This window comes from Emys orbicularis, chromosome 8 (genome assembly GCF_028017835.1).
Source record: "Emys orbicularis isolate rEmyOrb1 chromosome 8, rEmyOrb1.hap1, whole genome shotgun sequence".
Taxonomy (NCBI): domain Eukaryota; kingdom Metazoa; phylum Chordata; order Testudines; family Emydidae; genus Emys; species Emys orbicularis.
Genome location: NC_088690.1, coordinates 15944570 through 15964733, shown reverse-complemented (window position 1 = coordinate 15964733; position 20164 = coordinate 15944570). Strand labels below are relative to the sequence as shown.

General features: G+C 39.5%; 1 protein-coding gene across 1 annotated transcript in view; it reads right to left on the bottom strand.

Annotated features, from left to right (window-relative positions):
- The window catches only part of HOOK1 (hook microtubule tethering protein 1), a 64443-nt gene that overhangs the window by 15473 nt on the left and 28806 nt on the right, over positions 1–20164 (bottom strand). Inside the window, exons 5-16 of the mRNA XM_065409160.1 lie at positions 17154–17286; positions 15587–15654; positions 13480–13542; positions 12376–12459; positions 9976–10142; positions 8911–9051; positions 7243–7444; positions 6403–6513; positions 5935–6022; positions 5796–5856; positions 4413–4553; positions 2629–2716 (exon numbers count right to left, since the gene is read on the bottom strand). Of these exons, the coding sequence (XP_065265232.1) occupies positions 2629–2716; positions 4413–4553; positions 5796–5856; positions 5935–6022; positions 6403–6513; positions 7243–7444; positions 8911–9051; positions 9976–10142; positions 12376–12459; positions 13480–13542; positions 15587–15654; positions 17154–17286 (1347 nt within the window). The remainder of the gene's footprint in view (positions 1–2628; positions 2717–4412; positions 4554–5795; positions 5857–5934; positions 6023–6402; positions 6514–7242; positions 7445–8910; positions 9052–9975; positions 10143–12375; positions 12460–13479; positions 13543–15586; positions 15655–17153; positions 17287–20164) is intronic.

Below are 20164 nucleotides of genomic sequence, written 5' to 3'. Positions count from 1 at the left end.
TCACTCTGAAACGGTTAGAACAAAAACAAAAAAACTAACCTGCTCCCCCTACCAAAAAAATAGTGCAAATGAAGCCAATTCATAGGATTTCCATCTAAATTTTGGGTGCCCCTCAGTTTATGAAAACACTAGTAGTAACTTTGGGCTTCACTGTTTACTAGGAAGAACTGTAGCCTCAACTGGCAGGACTTTCAGCTTCAAAATAGCAAGGCTAATGTGATTAATTTAAGAAAAAAAAACATATATCATTTGCCAGGGTGATTTATAGGCAGTATTGGTCTTCCCAGATTCTGCAACTAGTAGGATTTGGGGACAGAACTACTTGCCACTTCCACAAGAAGAAAATCTCCCCAATACCAAAGGGAATAAAAATCCAGAGGCAATTCTGTGAGTACAAATTCAGAATCTGAATCACTCTATTAGGCTTATTCTGTTATAGGGAATTCCTTAGAATGATTAAAGCCTTTCACTCAAACACAAAATAAAAAACATAAAAACCACACACCCACAATTGCTGTGCTTTGTGTCATAATTTTCACTAGTTTTTCAAGACCTATCAATCCTAACCTGAATTTACCACTCCTGAAAACAAGGATGCAAGTAAATAAAACTTAAACGTAAACTGTTAATTTTAATTAAATGGTTTAAAAAATTGTAATCTTAAATAATTACAATTATATCACAAAAACGCGTTTTTGAAGGGAATTGGCAGACAGAAGACATTATAAAACATGTCTTACAGTGAAAGACTCTAAGGAGGTCAATGTGTTTTGTGATCAAGTCTTCCCGCAACCTTCTCTTTGTTAAGACAGTCTACCAATGCCATCATGGCAAACAGAGGTTTTATAATAAAAAGCTCTTCAGCCCAGCAGACAAAAGGTATAACAAGATCCAACAGCTTGAAGCTGATGCTAGACCAACTCAGACTAGAAATAAGGCACAATTTTTAACTGTGAGGGTAATTAACCATTGGAACAACTTACCAAGGGTTATGGTTAAGGCTGCGAGTCGGTCACGGAAGTCACGGATTCCGGCTTGGGCAGCCCCTGGGCCAGTAGCAGCAGTTTGGATCTGTGGGAGGGGGCTCAGGCTAGAGGCAGGGGGGCTACGGGGTGCAGGGGGCACTTACCTTGGGGTGAGGGGCTCCTACTGCCATGGCCCTGCAGGTCCTAAGTGGCGCTTACTCCGCGCAGCACGCTGCCTGCCGGCCCCGCCCCCGCAGCTCCCATTGGCTGCTGTTCCCAGCCAATGAGAGCTGCAGCAGTCGATGCGCTTGTGCTCCTCCACTGCCTAGAAGCTGCAGGGACACTGAGCCGGGTAGGGAGCCACTGTCAGCCCCTCCAATCCCTCCTCTGCAGCACCAGCAAGGGTCTCCGTCCTCCAGCACCAGCGGGGGTCCCGGGCCACCTGCCCCAGCACCTGTGGTGCCCCTGGACCACTCCCGCCCCCAGAGTACCCGTGGTCCCCGCCCAAGTTTACGTCACAGGTATTTTTAGTAAAAGTCATGGACCCCAGGTCACGGGCCGTGAATTTTTGTTTACTGCCCGTGACCTGTCCATGACTTTTACTAAAAATATCTGTGACTAAAACATAGCCTTAGTCATGGTGGATTCTCCATCACTGTAAATTTTAAAATCAAGATTGTATGTTTTTCTAAAAGACATGCTCTATTTCAAGCAGGAATTAATTCATACGAAGTTCTATGGCCTGTGTTAAACAGGAAGTCAGACTACAATGGTCACAATGGTCCTTTCTTGCCTTATCTATGAGTCCTCAGGGCCCATCCTTCTTATGAGAGGAAGCCCCCTAAGGATCCATCATGGCAGGAGAAGAATGGCAGGCAGTGCAGCTACTATCCCCGTGGGCACACTGTGAGAGTTAACTTGCAACACTTTGCCATGTGAGTTTAAGTGAGGAAAAGTTATTCAGAAGAGTAAGACTGGCTCCCACAGCTCTGCTGCTTTTCCACCTATGGAGCAAGAACTCCGAAGAAGGGTCTTCAGCAGAGCTGGGGAAATGTAGGGAGAATGCGACAGATAACCCTTCCTTCTTCTGCATCCTGATCCTTGGATTCTGGCTCTATTCTCTTCTCACAGAGTGTAGGGAAGCGTTTAAGTTTTACGGTTTGAAAAGTTGCATTTCATTTTTAAGTTGCTTAAAACAGAAGTTTTTGAGCTGGGACTCTGCTGCTCTGAGGGGACTCATGGTTCCCCAGTTTGGAGAGACTGAGAATTTCCCAGTGTCTGGATGCTGCGGACCCATTCCTGTCAAGTTTGGCTTGCTCTAGACCTTCGACAGACTTATCAGGCAGGAGGGTTTTATTTTATTTTGTCTATTTAAAAAAAAAAAAAAAAAAAAAAAAATCACAAGGAAGATGGACCCAAACCCTGAACAAAGGATTTATTCTCCCTGCTGAAAATTACTCTCTCTTAGGCGAATAAAAACCCCACCAAGCCACAGCCTTGTTGTTGTTACAATAATTATCAGCACCAGCAAGACTGAAAGGGAGAAGGGGCACCATTCTGATTACATTTAAAGAAAGTCTGACACTAACACACAAGAATTTTGAGAAAACTGGTCAGAGGTCTCCACCTTCAAGAAGTTTGAGAACCACTAGCTTTCACTTACTCCTTCTGTCTTGGATCCTTGCTCCTGCAAAGCCTTTTGGAGATCCTCAATCTGTTGCTGCAGCTCTCCAATACGCTCATTGCTTAGCCTGTTAGAAGGTAAAATAACTCAGTCACTCATCCGTTTTCTAATGATCAGGACATGTAGAGTGAAGTTATTCCCCTACACATCTGGGTTATAATTCTTCAGTAAGGTTACACAAAATGGAAGCGTCTGAAGTCAATATATATTTTGTTTGTGTATCAGACCTAATCGTAGTTGCTGCAAGCAGGTGCTTGGAACATTTACTGGACACTTAGTAGCCTGTGGGCTAAAACTTACTTTTTTGGAGGGGGTGGGAGGGCTGTGTAGGTGATGGACAGTGCCTACCTGGAGAGAAGGGAAGTGTCTGTGGTACCTGAGAAAGTGCTGGGATTCCTGCCCGAGTGCTGCCCCTAGACTCTATTTCAGGGCTTCATCTTCAGTATCAGCTTTTGGTTAAAGGAGTCTGATAAAATTGAAGTCCCTCCTCCCCACCCTAACCCCTTCTGGCTGTAGGACAAGGGACGTTACTTGCTCTTTCACTCTGCCCCATACCACAAAGCCTCCTGGCTTCTAACAATGGGGAACGTCTCTACTACTCTCTCTCTCTCTCATCTCCTTCTGGCTGTTACATAGGGTGTCTACTAATCTAGCCCCTCACAGCCTCTACTGCCTCCAATGCTGGTCTGTATTTGGAGCTTCCCAAAGCAGCAGCAGCGAATTGGACATGCTTCTTGTCCAAGTAATTGGTGCCCTCAGTGTTCTAAACAACAAGCATGAAAACTAATGAGATTGATGATCTTTAAAAACATAAGGGCTAGTATTTTTTTTAAAATGAAGACTTAGACTTCAGATGTTGATGGCACTGGTCTCCCAACTGAGCAGGGAAAACTTCCTTCTTGGAAGTGGTGGGTAGAAGATTGCATTTTTTCCTTCCTGCTGCAGATGATTTATCTTATACTAAAATATTAAGTATTTGGATACTTTATTGGGCAAGATTGTATGAGCTGATGTATTTTGTTTTGAAGAAACCTTAGCTTTTGAGCTGAGACAATGCAAAGTTTCAATCCCATTAAAAAAAAACCTTTGCAAATGTAAGGGAAAGAAGAGAGGGGATAAAACTGGACCATTTTAAAATGGCCTACATATAGTCTCCTATTTGTGGATCTCACAAGCATATTCATAGGTTTTCAGCAAAAGTGTTTGCAGTACTCTTAAAAATTTTAGCAACTTAAACTACTCCTAAATTGTTATAGCCTAAGATAAACTTCATTCAGCATTAACCAGTGGAGAAATTCACCCAGTACCACGACTCTGGCTTCCCAGCCCAAAGGTCTACAGTTTGAGCAATGTAAAACTATAGTGACCGATTTTCTTCACCCACTCTAGGACTATCAAGAATCACCCAGAGATGAGTCCTTAAGAATATCCTCTTCAAAGAATACCAAAGCATGGAGCAGCCACATTTGGCCTGCTGACATCTTTTTTGCAGGTTTACACTTTCTATGTTCTTTGTAGTTTCCTTACCCCTTCCTCTTTGTAATGAATGCATCAATGCTTCCATTAGCCAAAGGGCAGGACAAGTGGTTACCTTCAACTAGTGTTGGATCAGCAAGGCAAGTCACACTGCCTCCCTTCTAAGGTTTCAGTCCTGAGATTATTCTCTGCAGTGCGATTAGCTGCTGTTTTGTCTGACTGGTGCCTACTCCAAACTGCTCTCAGGTTTATAAAAGAAGATTAAAAAAACCAGGAAAACAAATCACCTTTTTTCTGTTTCCAGTTCATTCATCATCCGATGCTTTTGCTCTAGCTGTTCCTGGAGTTCTACAATACGTTCATTTTCTGAACCTTCTTGTTGCAAGAGAAGCATCTTGTTTTCATGCTGCAGTCGAATAAACATTTCTCTATGGGTCAAAAACAAAAAGTCTCCATTCTGTGAAGAGTTTATATAAATAGTTATTGACTAACTAAAAAGAAAGGAATTTTGCAGAAGAGGTGGCATTCCAGTTCACTAAGATGCCAGTGTACTGAATGTTCTTCAATAAACACAAGTGTCATAGTACAGTGTTAGCAAAAACAACCTGAAACAAACACCTTCCAAGATCATCAGCAAAGTTGGAACCTCTAGATCCGACGCTCACACCTCTTCCACTTGAGCCAACAATCATCCCTTATGTGGGCTAGAGGGGCATGAGACACTCTGTCAGGGGGGGGAGGGATAGCTCTGTCAGTGAGTTTCTCAGCTATTTGCTGATAGCAAAGGCATAAGTCTCAGGAATCCTAAATTCCATTCCAGGCTTTGGAAGGGAGTGTTCTCTAGTGGTCAGACTTCAGCCAGTTTCCCCAAAGCTTGACCCCTTCTGCTACACCCCCCTCTAAACTGTCCCAGTCCTGTCTTTTCCCCACCCTTGTCTTTTTGTCCCAGTCCCATTCTCCTTGATTACCCCATCCCAGTGTCCACCTGGGCTTCTCATCTTACTCCCAGTCTCCTGGCCCAGCCAGTCCTAGTATCCCCCTTTGGGCTCACTGTGAATTCCAAGGTGATGTACTTCCCCCAGCCTCATTCTTGGAAACTGCTCAACTTTAAAAAAAACCACAATCCTGTGGCAGACACCTGCATATAAAGTTTCAGTTCAAAAGGTTAAAGATTGGTCAACTGAAAACAGGGTCTTATAATGGGAAGTGTTGAGCAACCTTAATAATAGGTGGTGTTACCACCCTGCCTATAATACTATTAGACTACTTCTAAACGTCTTCTTTCAATTCCTCTATGAGAAGAAAACACATTTACTGTAGTATTAGTAAGACATATAACACCACATTATTCAGGGCTGAACCTGCACTTTGCAAGTTTATGTGATTGCCTATCCTTGGTTCTGCCAGACTTTCCATATAACCATGGCAAGTTCTTAACCACTCTGCTTCAGTTTCCTCATCTGCAAAATGAGGATACCTTCCTACCTTATACAGTGTGTTGCAAAGTTTAATTTAATGTCTGTAAAGCATTTTACTAGTACCTTCCCTATAAGAACATCAAAATGCTAGTTTTTTAGTTGGGAAAAAAAAAAACTGGAAAAAAAAAAACTGTTTGAGACACGGAACTTTTGAAAGAGAAGGGTGTTGCTCAAAGTGAGCTCTTTCCTTACCTGTATTCCACTGGTAGAATTTCAGCAGCAAGATTCTCATGACTTTTTACAGCAGATGCATCTGAAAAGACATGACAAATTGACAAATTCACTTCCAGATAACATTCCAATCTATTTTAAAAAAACATCAAGAAAGTACCTGCTTGATTCAGGCGATCCTGTTGCATCTGAGAACACCGGAGCTCTTCATTAGTTTCTTTCAGAGCATCACGCTGTACTATAAGTCTCTAAGAAAAGGTCAAAGCACATTTAAGGTAGAAATAAGACAAAATTGTTTCATGTTGGCACATTCCATTACGAATGAAAGATCTATCATTTATAACACTATTTTCAGGACATGAGTTAAATGTTGAAGGCTTTTGATAATGTTTATACCAAATGCTGACCTATCCATTTCCAAATTACAAAGACCAGTATATTAAAGCAACTATATATAATTTCTAGTGCTAAGTCTCATCCCTATGGTAGCACTACTGATGCCTAAGAGCACCTGAGAAATTATTCTCAAGGTGACCACAGTGAAAAATTCTGGCCAGGCCAGCACACAAAATAAAAAATCTGAGAGACTTTCTAGTGAGTTTGAGTAACACTCATGCATAAGACTTACCTCTTTTTCTTTGAATAAAGCTTCATGCTTTTCTTCAAGTCGCTTCAATTCAAATGCTAAAGTATCAGCTCTTTTGGACTCCTCCGAAAGTCTGTTATGAAGCTCCTGGACCTTGAATAATAATGACATAGGCATTATATTTAGTGTATGTTCTAAGATTTTATTAATATAATTTTTTTAAACTCTGGCACTCTTATGGGTGGGGAAAAAGAGGGCTGGATCAAGAAGAGGAAGGAGATTATGTTCAAGTAGGTCGTTATTCACATAGTCTCAGAAGCCTAATAAAGTAGGTTTCTATGGTTGTTGTAATTTAATCAGAAATAAAAATGTGTGTCTCTTTGCTGAATGCAACCAACACACATGGTTCATCTTGGTCAGCAGCTTTTTTTCCCTTAAATAAAAGACATAGGAATTCTGATGACTAGTTTGGAACTTTTAGAAGCAAATTGTTATGCACTTCCAAAAAAGAAAACAAGATATTTTTAAAAAGGATTTTTTAAATCAGTAAGATAGTATATCATACCTAGAGGATGTCAGCTACACATTAAACAAAACAAGACACCTGATCACCACTTCACTCAGTGAACCGATGGGTTGCACACTGTGCCGTGAACTGCAGGTCAAGAAATGACCTCAGTTAAGCCAGTTGGTGAGAGTTTGGAAGGGAAAAGGAGAGATTGAGAGTATATTGCAGAGCTGAAAGTTTCCTTATAAACAGTCTTGACACCAACCCAACAATTGTTAGATCAAGCAGGCCAATTTTTTTCAGTCAACTGTAATTATATTTTATAAAAATACACCTGAGAATAGTTAAGATGTTGAGTACAGTTGTTGCCTTACCTGCCTTTTGTATGTTTCCAGCTGAGCACGTGCTGCATTTGCCTTCTTTAGCTCTTCCTCTAGGCTGACTGTATTATGCATATACATCATGTTGGTGTCTTGCAGAGACTTCACCTGTCGGCGGAAGTCATTCAAGTCCTCCAGTTTTTTACGATACACTTCAACTGTTGACTCCAGTTTACTTGCCTTATCTGCAAAAGTTCTACAAGAATAAAAATGAATTACAGAAACAGTAAGATGCATTTTTCACACAAACAAACTAAAACAAAGCAAATCAATAAGTTCTGCCCTCATCTGCAAGGATGGTTCCAATTAGCTTAGACAGGGAGATGCATGCATATATCCAAGGCTAGAGTTACGTCCTCTGTGTAAAACTAATGCATTATTTTAATTCTTAGCTGTAGGGTTGATATAGACTCATAAATGCAAAGTTTAGTTTTAAAAGTAGTCATTGTGGAGGTGCAGGCCCACAAAACTGTGTGTTGACATATGCCTTGTAGACAGAAACAGTATATTAAATGGCCCCACACATTCATGATGGTGTTGGAGTTAATACAAGTGAACTATGCCCTAGGCTACAGATTGATCCTGCAGCTGAGTAAGCCTGCAAAATACCGGTGCCTCTATCTAGCAGGAATAGGTACAAAGCTAAGGTATATTACTACACAGGTAGGTTTTGGAGATCATTATCCTATGGGTATTTTTGCCAGGAGGCATGACCAAGGAAGACAAATTGATCAGTTCCTTTTAAAAAGGTATATAAGACAGAAAGTGTTCTGTCCAAATGATATCAAGGTATTTTGATACAGAAATGGATCTTCATTTTACTGGCACAAAAGAATTAACAAACCTTTAAACTAAATACTGAGTCACTTTACTGTCTGGCATCTTACAAAATCAAAAATTAGCATAGGAGTAATTACAAAATCCAGTCTCTTATACTTAACCTGATGCTCTTCTATGAACCTTGATATAATGTAAGATTGGAATATATTTTATTCTATATTAAATTATCCATTATAACAATAAAAAAAAGAGTGACTTTACATGGTTATATTTCTAGAAATATTATAGCACCATATTTACTTTCTGTACTTTTTAGTAACCAGTTTAGTTTACATATGTTGAACTGAACTCAACATGATAAGTTCTCATCATGCTTGTTGTGTTTTGCCCCTACTTAGTCTTGCAATCCTGAACATACAATCTAACTAAAATACTGATGCAATAGTTAAGTTTCATTTTCACTTGGTTTGAGATTTATATTTGGGCAATTACATTTTTTCTGTATCAGAGAAGGCGGGCCTTTGCCAATAAAAATATCCTGTTGGTAATAAAATCCATTATGATTACAACATTCTCATTTCCTAGGGTATTTTATGTTTTCTACATCAGGAGGAGAAAGGTTGTATCTTTTAGTCCTGCTTCATCTGGGAGTCTTTTGCAGAATAATGTTGATATGCAGAGTACGTATTGTGGTCATAAACTTACATTTCACCTTCCAGTTTTATTTTTCACTCTGGTCCTTTTTTCCATTTAGTTTCAAGTTTGCTTGTGGTAACACATAAACTGTGTAATTTTATACAGAAATGTCTATCTTTAAATATGGAACCTTGGCATTATCATTCAGAACCTTCAGTCTGAATGGTAACTATGTCCACTACATACCTAAGAACGTCAATTTCATCTTTTAGGGCCCTAGATTCTTCTGCCAAACAGGTCAACTCATCATTTCTATGTTGCAGCTCAATCAGTTGTTTCTCCAAATCTTCACAGTGAACACGATAATCATCCTTTGCAGCTTCAAGCCTTTTGTAAATAAGAAGCTGTTAAGAAAATATATTTTCCTATCTTTTGTTCACGTAACTAATATGATCCGCTTTCTACTGAAACAGTAACAAAATATTCAAAATACATAAACGTAGCAGACACACAATAAAAAAGTATTGTCACGGGGCTATTTACTACAACCACACCATATCATATGAACAGATCTGTTAGTTTACGGTGTTAATATTTTACTTGAAGGAGTTTCTGGTTAATTTATAACTGCCGTAAAAGAACGTATGAATCACTTAGACCCAGACAATGTTGGGTTTTTATTAGTACAAATCACCACATGAAACATGTGCTTCTGTTCTTATTCTTGGTCCTGCCTTTCTCCCTCCCATCAGAGCCCACAATATTTTAGAACGTGGTTGACAACCTTTCAGAAGTGGTGTGCCGAGTCTTCATTTATTCACTCTAATTTAAGGTTTCACGTGCCAGTAATACATTTTAACGTTTTTAGAAGGTCTCTTTCTATAAGTCTATAATATATAACTAAACTATTGTTGTATGTAAAGTAAATAAGGTTTTTAAAATGTTTAAGAAGCTTCATTTAAAATTAAATTAAAATGCAGAGCCCCCCGGACCAGTGACCAGGACCCGGGCAGTGTGAGTGCCACTGAAAATCAGCTCGTGTGCCGCCTTTGGCACGCGTGGCATGGGTTGCCTACCTGTTTTAGAAAATGGTGGAAAGAAAAGCATTAATGGTCTCAATGATCATCCAAAATAGAAGAAGTTTAGGGGAAACACTAAACTGTACCTTATATAGTTTATATTAATTCAATGACAGAGAAGCTTTTAGAATAGTGAACTGAGAAGGAAAATCCTGCATATTTAGAAGAAACTCCCATCACATATGACAACAACATTTTGAGAGATTAAATAAAGCTGCAAGTTATTTCATACCTGAAGTTTTCTTCCTGCAGTTGTTCTAGCTGCAGCTGTACATGGAAATACTTTTTTGCAACAACAGTATTTGGATCATCAAGAGAGCCATCTAACTGGTCTAATCTGTCATTCATGACCTCGTTTTCAGACATCAAGCTGTTTTTTTCATCTTGAAGGGCAGCCACCTAGTGCACATAACACAACATCAAGTTTATAGGTCCCATCCGATTGCCAAGAAGAACACAAAATAATAGATTATAAGATGCCACCAAATAATTTGTTTGTTACATAGAAGTTGAGCATTTGAAAAATTTAGGAGTGATTTATAAATACCCTTAAGCACCTAGCTGCTTTAGAGTATGAAAGTTGTCAACCAAGGAAGTGTGCCTTTTTTGTTTTGTTTTATAAATGAAAACTATCTTCTAGGGCATGTGGCACTGTAATAAATACGGGGGGCAACAGATATTTCCAGATTTTATAAAAACAAAAGGAAACAAATATGTTATGATTACAAACTGAACAGAAACAATAACAGTAGGATGAAGAGTATTTCCCATTTGGCTTGTGTACTAACAATAAAAAGCAGAATGGCACTGGCTAGCACACTAACACGGCACTGCCGTGCGTTCAGCCATGGATGGTTGTGCAAAAAGCAGGTCCAAGAGCCATAAGCTAATAAGCAGACACACAAAAAATCCTAGACAGCATCATATAGGGCATGCATTTTTGAAGTGACTGAACTGGTTTGATTTTGAAAGTGGTCACAGCTAAGCAAATGGGAACATAACATTACACTAAGTTGGTAAGTATATTAAAACAGCCATAAAATGGGCAAGGGTTAAAAGACGGAACCCTTAAGCTCTTTCTAGTGAAAGATGATGTGTTAATTTTAATACTTCATCAAACATCAGAGCATATAGTATGTGTTAGTTAACTGGCACTTAAACAGTAGAATGTGCTCTTTGGGTTATGTTTTCCTGAATCATAAAGGAAACCTACCTTTCTTATATTCTTGGAAAATATCAAGGAAGACTGAGACCTTACAAGTGAATTTATTAAGAATTAGTTTAAATGAGAATGGTCAGTCATTATTATGACTTTCAATACATATGCAGCATACCATGGTGGCAATATTTAATAAGATATAAAGTTAGCATAATAATCTGAGGCAATATTAAAAGATTTTTTTATTTATCGATGATTATACACAATTCAAGTGCCTATAATTAAATAGATGTAAAAGAAACCAACAGCACTCTCCCACCTCTTCACTGAGTACTTACTGCCTTTAAGGTCCTATTCTCTGAATATCTGGGAAGCCAACTTACTGTATATTTGCAGACCTAGAGCAAATCTGTGCCTTAAGAGTCTTTTATTATTCCCTGTACAAGGCCTAATCAGTCTTCAATCATGGAGACAGTAAACACTTTTAAAAAGCAGGATGTTTATTAACTGAATGTCTCATTCATTTCCTTCATCCTCATTTCAGGTCCCTCAGAGTCCCATTGGCTGTCTCCTACTTCTTTTCAACACCACATACATTATGCTGAAACCATGGTGCACCATTGGACAATGAAATGAACAAATATGTATTGTGTAAATTTCAAAAATATGGACACCTATTTTACAAAATATACTTTCCATTAAATTTAGTTACCATTTGTACATTCATGCTCAACTATACATACTTTTAACGACTACTCCTGGTCATGACATGCAAAGAGGATAGACCAACCAGATTTGTGTGAACTACCATCAAGTTAACTACTCCAAACAGAAGTCTATAACAGCTGTGTGGTAGTTCTGACTTCTCAAAACGATGCATGATAGGTATCATAGCAGAAGGAGAAAGGGCAATTTGGGACTGAAGCAGAAATGGCTGGCATAAAGTTACATGCTAAAATATTTCCCTAGCCTTGCTATTTGGTAAATTCAGCACAATCATACATTTACAGTGAGTGCTATTATTTCACCTTCAGTGAATGCAATCAGTCCATTATAATGAATTGGTTCTTAATATATTTTTTAAAGGGCTAAAGCTATTGTTAGCTGAAAATAAGCATGGAACATTTTGATAAGCATTTTTACTATTCATAGCTATAGTATTGCAATGACTGATTACTAACTGCAAGATATCAAGTTATTACACCAAGAAATCTTTCATACTATGGATTAGCAATATATTTTCCAATAGTTGCAGGGGAGCTGAGCATGGATTTACATTAAAGGATAATATTTCCAACAATCACATGTATGAAGCATTTCAGCATGTGGAAGCTTTGTTTCAGTACAAACTGAAAAGGTTAAGAACTTATAGGTGAAATTTAACCTCTAAAGACATTGCATTTTGCAACTGTTTAACAGAGCTTCTATTTCTTAATGTCACATATTTGAAAAAGTATGTTTGTGTCTCCTTACCTGCAGGTCTAGTTCTTGACATCTTTGCTTCAGTTCTTCTTTTTCTGCTAGTGCTTCTTGAAGGTCTTCAAGGGCTCTTTTCACCTTTAAAAAAAAAAAAAAGATTTCATGTAAATTAGATATATTGAAATTAAGATTATTTTATATGCTCCCTATCTGTACAAGGAGGGACATGTAAGATAGATATGACAGAGAGAGTAAGGCACATCTCTGCTGCAAAAACAAACAGAAAAACTGTAAAACCAGGTTCTGAGATTTGCTGCCACAGGGGTGTTTGTTTTTGTTTGGTTGCGTTTTTTTTTTCCCCCTCCAGTGTAGACGTACTTGAAGTGACTTGCTTGCCTAAGGTCAGAGAGAATCTGCAGCAGGGCAGAGGATTGAACCTGAAACTCCAGCATACAAGACTAGCAACCAGGCTACTGACCATCTTTCCTCTGATAGCTATAGGAAGGTCAATGTCATCATAGGGGAAGCATCTGAGCTATTTCTTGGGGAAAGAGTGCTTTTAAATTAACGATAATCCTACTTCAAGAACAGAACTCTGGGTGTTTGGTTCACACAGAACTCAAATATTTTCTAAGATCACTCTGCAGTATGCACTCATCTGTACTTTCTAACCTTAATGGAGGTTGATAGCACTTACTCTTTGCTCTTCCTGTCACATCCTCCTGCAGTCTCTACTCAGGCAACAGAGATGATAAGATCAGCCATTTCACGTCTTTTAAAAAAAATGCTAAGTTTATGTGCACTGCTTTACTCAGTCATTCACCTACCTCTAGCACTATGGGTGACAATGAAAGATAAGAGTTAAATTTACTCTAACTTCCTAGTGTAGCATTAGCATGTTGCTCTGCCCTTTGTGAAATACAAGTCTGGGCACTGATTTTGGTAAGCTGGTCTGAGGGAAACAACAACAACTGGCTGGTAAAGCAAGAAGCAAGTTAATTTGTATGGATGAAGGACTGAAACTTCTTTCATTGGGAGATGATGGGAGAGGTACCTTTGTGTCTACTCTCTGAATTTACAAGCACGGTACGATGTGAATAAATTATTTTTGAAACTCTTAACATTATTTGACTATTATAACAAACATAAGGCAATTACCTGTTGCTCCATTTCACCAGATGTATCATTTGTGACAGAACTCAGTATTTCCTTGCTCATGAGCTAAAAAACAAAAATGGCACATAGATTAAAATAGTGCAAATAGATATACTATAGAGCGAGTGGCTTCTGGTGTTGAATTAGATTCCACCTCTCCCCAATTTTACTTCAGTAGTTGTTAGTGTGACAGATACAGCAGTTTCCTGCATATCCTTGGGAAATCTTATTGAATCAAGGTTAAGTATCTTTGGGGTCCATTGTATTAAATTAATGGTTTATGTATTATTGTGAACCAGGACTGTACATAACTTTTCTAAGGGGGAGATGTGATGTGAGGCCTGGGAATACAAAGGATTATATTGAAAATGTGCCACACAAGAATGGACTTTTGGGATAGCAAGTATGAAGTGGATTTCCTGGGGAATACGTAGGGAGAGGTTAATGCAAATTCCCACCTCTGCTTATGCAAAAACTCAGGCTTCTGAAACTATGCCCTAAGGAGTGGGCCATGTCTGCTGATTATCTGTTCCCGGAGACAGGAGATGGAAGGCCCGAAGTATACCAAGAAACGGTGAACTGCCCAGCCAGGGTTCTGAATCTGAGACAGCTATGAACTTGTAACCACAGAGAAAACCCAGGTGTAGGTTCTGAAGGACTGAAACCTATCAGAGCTTGAGTCTGGAGTTGGCAGTGACCACTGGTAAACTTTTTAGCATGCATGAAGGTTATTTTATTATTTAATATGTTTTCTCTGTAATGCTTTCACATTAAGACTAAAGAAAGAGTGGTGTGGTAACTTATGATTGCGAGCCATGCACTAGTCATAGCTTCTGGAAAAAAAACAAACAAAGTGCAGACACTGTCTTGCTGGGGATAACAATATAGGCAGGGAACCATGAAGCTAAAAGAACCGCCAGTCAGGAGAGAGTGAGATGCGGGTCTTCATGCTAGAGAGGTGATGGCTGGGAGCTTAGAGTGGATGCCCTTGGTGGACCACGGAGGGGAAATACAGATGCAGTTGCTCTGAAACTGTGACAGTTAGTATTTGAGTATTATACTGTTACACTTAACTACTAATTCAAATCTACAGTACCCAGAGAAAGTACTCTGTTCTTTTAACGAAACACGTGTAGTAGCTTTAAATGTTGGTTCCACTGAAATCAATGGCAAAACTCTCATCAATTTCAACGGGGACGGATGTTCACCCAATGAGTTTAACCAGCAATAGCAGCTGTCACACTCCAGTGTTTCTTAGATCAATTGTCATGGAGGGAACAACTGGAAGACTAGTATAGAGTACTGGATACTGTGTTTGCCAACTATCACAGCTAATAAGCTCTGCCTCTTACTCAAATCTTTTGATAAAAAAAAAAAGTTATAGTGATAGACCCAGACTTTAACCAGAAGAAAAGTTCAATTAGTCAAAATATGTAGCAAACAACATTCTGATTAGCAGAATTATATCTACACACAAAACCTTAGTACCCTTAAACACAACTGGTTTCTTAACTATTGAAACAAAAGTTGTATTAGGTTTTATTACTGGATATATTTTCAGTGCAGGATAGGTGTTAGTAGAATCATAGAATCATTAGGGTTGGAAGAGACCTCAGGAGGTCATCTAGTCCAACCCCCTGCTCAAAGCAGGTCCAACCCCAACTAAATCAGGACCAACCCCAACTAAATCAAAGAGCTCCAAGTAAACCAGACTTCTCCAAACTCAGAGAACTGGTAGGTAAGGTAACATGGGAAAAAGTTCAGGAGAGCTGGTCCCATGCAGAAGTCAGAGCAGCTTAAGGGCTGCCCTAACTTCCATCTGCTTTTAACAGCCCCCTAAGGACCAACACTCAAGTGAGAATCCTCAGAACACAAAGTGTGCTCTGGCACAAGAGCTGACTTGAGAACAGATAGCATAGAGCTGTTTACAAGACACAAGGGGAATGCCCAACTGCCTTTAAGGAAGCTTTCTGGTTCCTTTTTGCTGGTGATCAATGCAAAACAGCAGGAGAGGGAAGAGGGGCAGGGTGTAAAGATCTGGCTCTATATATTTACATTCAAGCTTTCCTGTTGAAAGTTTTAGGCTATTTATATATGAATTATTACTTGCCTCTTGAATAGCAGCCATAACAACATGTTGAACAGACTCTTCCAGGGTCATTATATTTTGTATATGTTCTGTAATGGAGAAAAAGTATTTCCAATAATTTACTTATGACAACATTTACTGTAAAATGGCTTGAAGTGGCATATGTTCTGCCCTTTCCGCAAAGCGGATATCAATGTATAATAAAGAACATGATAATTCTATGACAAATCATTTCCAAAAAAGTTATTGCTCTTATTAAGAATAGTTTCAGTGATGCTGACATATTAGTAAATATGGAGTGAGGCCCTATATACGTAGGCCCAATTCTCTCATACGTTTACTCACATAATTTCAACAGGTTGCATCATATGGAAGTTTGCAAGATTAGATTAAGGACAATTTTTTCCTTCCGAGGTAGGCATATAGCTCAGAGAGAATTTGGCCCTTTGAACATCCTAGGACTAGAATATTACTGCAAAATGTTTTTGACTGCTAACTAAGAAAAAAGAAGAACGAATGACCAGATCTAAAGCTTTACAATACAACCTTTTCTACAAAGGCACCTGTTGTTTCATAGCTTATGTTATGTATAACAAAAGCTGTAATTTCTATTTACAGCATTTCACAACCCAAAATTAAACTACTATTTAAGACAGAAGGGCTTCGTTTAAACTCACAAGAGACCAAAATTCAAACTAAGGCTTTTCATTCCAGTATGAAAGTTGTAAATTTTGCAACACGACATATTAGAACAATTTAACATCTTGTTTACCATAAGTACTTCTAAAATTTACAGTATATACAAAGGAGTGAAAAGCCTTTAAATATCTACATTTCCAAAGTTTTGCAAGTTTTCATTTGACCCTATTATGTCAGCTTTATTTGGTTTGTTTGAGTTTTCAAATTTTTTGGTGGAGAAAAACTTGTCACTGAGATAGCACATGAAGTGCGATAGACGAAATGTCATCGCTAATGCTTTAATTCTCAATTGAGGATGATACCACCTGGCTTTCTAAATACTCACTGATGCAAGACTTTAAATTAAATGACTATTTTTTTTATTGAATAATCAAAGTGTTTTCCTGCACTGTAATGGGTGCTTATGTGGGCATTAACAAACAAAAAGCAACCACCTTAGACCTTTACAGATAAATAAGAGATAGCTTAAACTATTAGTTTTAAAATGTATTCATTTGTAAATTTTATGCCTGAGCACATATTTTGTTATCAATCTGGGAATTTATATAGTATAAGTAATAAATGTAAAAGCCACTTTCCAGTCCACTTTAAACAAAAAATATTTGACGCCAGATTAAGAACCTGTATGCAGACACACTTTCTAAAGTTATTATTAGTTTTCACAAACTCCAATTTCAAAAAGTTTATGATAATAATATTGTATAACACATTAGCAGAAAGAGGCTAATACCTACTGTTTGATTCAGGAACAGAAAGTATTTTTTAAATGAGACATCAATTCCATCTTATTCTCTATGCATGCTACTATTTGCTATTTCCTAAAGTAAGGGTGGCCTGAGGAGGTTGTTTGTTCCTAGGTATATCTTCAACAGGTGAAAACAGCATGTACCTTGTTTCTTTTCACAGTTGACTGCACAACCTAGAATAAGCTGCAGTAACCTGCCCAGCTCTGTAGGATCCGAATGTTCAGATATCTGATTTAAGTCAGGAACAAGTTCTTCTGAAATCTGCTGACCTAAAAACTGTAAAATATAAAAGGTAAGTTTGGCATTTCAATTATATGCATGATGAAGATTTAGCATCCATATACATATTCATCCATCATGCAAAAAGATCTGGCCTGGGAAACACAGTCTGGACAAAAAAAACGGAGATATTACTGGAGGTAAATATGACTTTGGAGACAGATGAGGAAAGACCCTGGACACTACTTTGGGTTACTATACACAGAAGAACTAGTTAAGTCTGTCACCCAGCCTTTTGCCTAATGGTAATACTCAGGTAGCAATACTGAATTAAGGAAATAAGACTATGAAGAAAAATAGTAAGAAATTTGAAAAGGACTAGAAAAACAAAATAGCTGGAGGGATGTATAGCTTTAAAGCAGTATCTCCAGGAAAACCCCCTAAAAAAAACAACAACAACACACACACACACACACACACACAACACACTTACACCACCAATGAAAATATGCCATACTATATATTAATACAAAAAGGCCTACATTACAGCTAGATACTACGGCCATGAGTTCCTTAAAACAGATATGCAATAGCAATGCACTAACTGCATAAAGTTCAGGGGGTTTATACCTGCTCAGCCCCTTGCACATGAATATTATATGATCACTAGTTACATGTTCCTGGAACAGGTGTGCAGTAATACAAAATACCTTTTCTACATTTTAGATCAGTGGTCTCCAACCTTTTTACGCCCAACATCACTTTTTGAAGTTAAGAGCAACCCAGGATCTACCCCTTCCCTTCCCTGAGGCCCCGCCCCTTCCCCAAAGTCCTGCCCTACTCATTCCCCCCCTCCCTCCCCAGTCACTTGCTCTCCCGCAAGCTCACCCACTTTCACTGGGCTGGGGTTGGGGGGTGGGGTTCGGGAGGGGATGCGGGCTCTGGACTGGGGCCGAGGGTTTCACAGTGTGGGAGGGGCTCTGGGCTGAGCCTGGGGCAGGGGGTTGGGGTTCAGGAGGGGGTGAGAGTGCAAGCTCTGGGAGGGAGTTTGGGTGCAGGAGGGGGCTCCAGACTGGGGCAGAGTGTTGGGGTGCAGGAAGGGGTATGGGGTGCTGGCTCTGGGAGGAGGTTCAGGACTGGAGTGTAGGAAGGGGTGGAGGTGCTGGTTCTGGGAGGAGGGTCAGGGCTGGGGCTTGGGGTGCAGGAGGAGGTATGGGTGGTGTGGGGTGCTGGCTCCGGGAGGGGGCTCAGGGCTGAGGTGCGGCCTCCCACCGGGCAGCACTTACCTCCAGCGGCTCCCAGTCGGTGGCGCAGCGTGGCTGCCCCTAAGGCAGGCTCCCTGCCGACCTCGGCCCCACACCACTCCTGGAAAGGGCCAATGTGCCCCTGCGGCCCCTGGGGGGGCGGGAGAGCGGGTGGCACGTGGCTTTGCGCACTGCCCCTCTCTGCAAGTACCGCCCCCTCAGCTCCCATTCCTGGCCAATGGGAGCTGCGGGGACGGTGCTTACAAGCAGGAGCAATGTGTGGAGGGAGACCCCTGCCCCCAGGGCCGTGGGCCGCCCTGGCCGCTTCCGGGAGCGGCGTGGGGCCGGGGCAGGCAGGGAATCTGTCTTAGCGGCAGCCCAGCTGCACAGCTGGAGATCGCGATTGACTGGGAGATCCTCCAGGATCGACCAGTCGATCATGATCGACCGGTTGGTGACCACTGTTTTAGATAAACACAATTTACGCTCTTAGTAGAAGGGAAGGACATAAAAAAAGTAGTCTGTTTACATTATTATATTGTGTTTGTCAAATGGAAGGTGGTTATCCTGCACATAATCACAGAATGAAGTATCTTTTTGTTTAAAAAAAAAAGAAGATGTGTTCAAGCAGGCAGAATTAGGGTTATTTTGGGAATCCTAACTTTAAACTGCCTCACTTTATAGCAATTCAAGGCTCAAGATTGGGTGGTGTATTAACAGTTGTCATTTAGTATCCTTTTCTTAACAATCAATCAAACAGAAAAAGTACTGTGATCAAATTATTACTTTGTCAAAATCTGCATGTGCATTTATTTAAGTGTCTGATCAATTTATTCAAGTGTTTTGCCCCCTCCATGCAAGTTTTCCAAAACAACTTGCCTGGGGTCTTAGAACAGAGATTAGAAATTTCAGCTTAAGAGATTGCTTTGGAAAGTGACAATAAGGAGCTTTAAATCAAAGTGACTATCTCAGTCACGAGTAAAGTAAAATTATCCAAGGAGTAAGTGGATTCTGGCAAAAATAAATACAGATTTTGAAAGCTTACTGTGGAGAAAAGTAACTAAGTGATTAAATGTCAAATAAGATTATCCTTGCTTATGTAAAAAAAATGCAAAAAATATATTGAGAATGCTGCATTAAAAGCTAAGAGAATCTGTTTTTTCTATTAGCAGAACCTAAGAGCAGCAGCACAACATGTTTCACGGGATGTTTTCGCCCCAGGGATTTCTCATCCAAATACTTATAAGGCCTCGCCCTGGTTAGCTTTTAAAGCCAAACAAGGTCGCATACTTTCCCACAAAAGGATGCTTTTATAAATATGCAATATCAAAAACCTCACTTTCTTCTTATATGGCAGCAAGCATGTTTCTGCAGGATACGCAATTATTAATGTCATAGTAAAAAAGCAGAATCAGGCCGTGGAGAATTTCACTTGCAGCTGGCCAAACATGTCTGCTGCTAAAAACATAATGGATTAGACAGTGTAAATTCACAGTGTTGAGTTCCACAGAGTTGCCATTACTTGGTCAAGTCATAGCATGTTTGAGAAATACCCATCACTCCACCCAAACAAGTTTTACATGTAGCTTCAGTATTTCTCTATTGAGAGAATTTTCATTTATACCACGCTCTAACACACACTTCACAAAAAGAGTATCATTATAGGAACAGTTTAGTATTATTCTATAGTC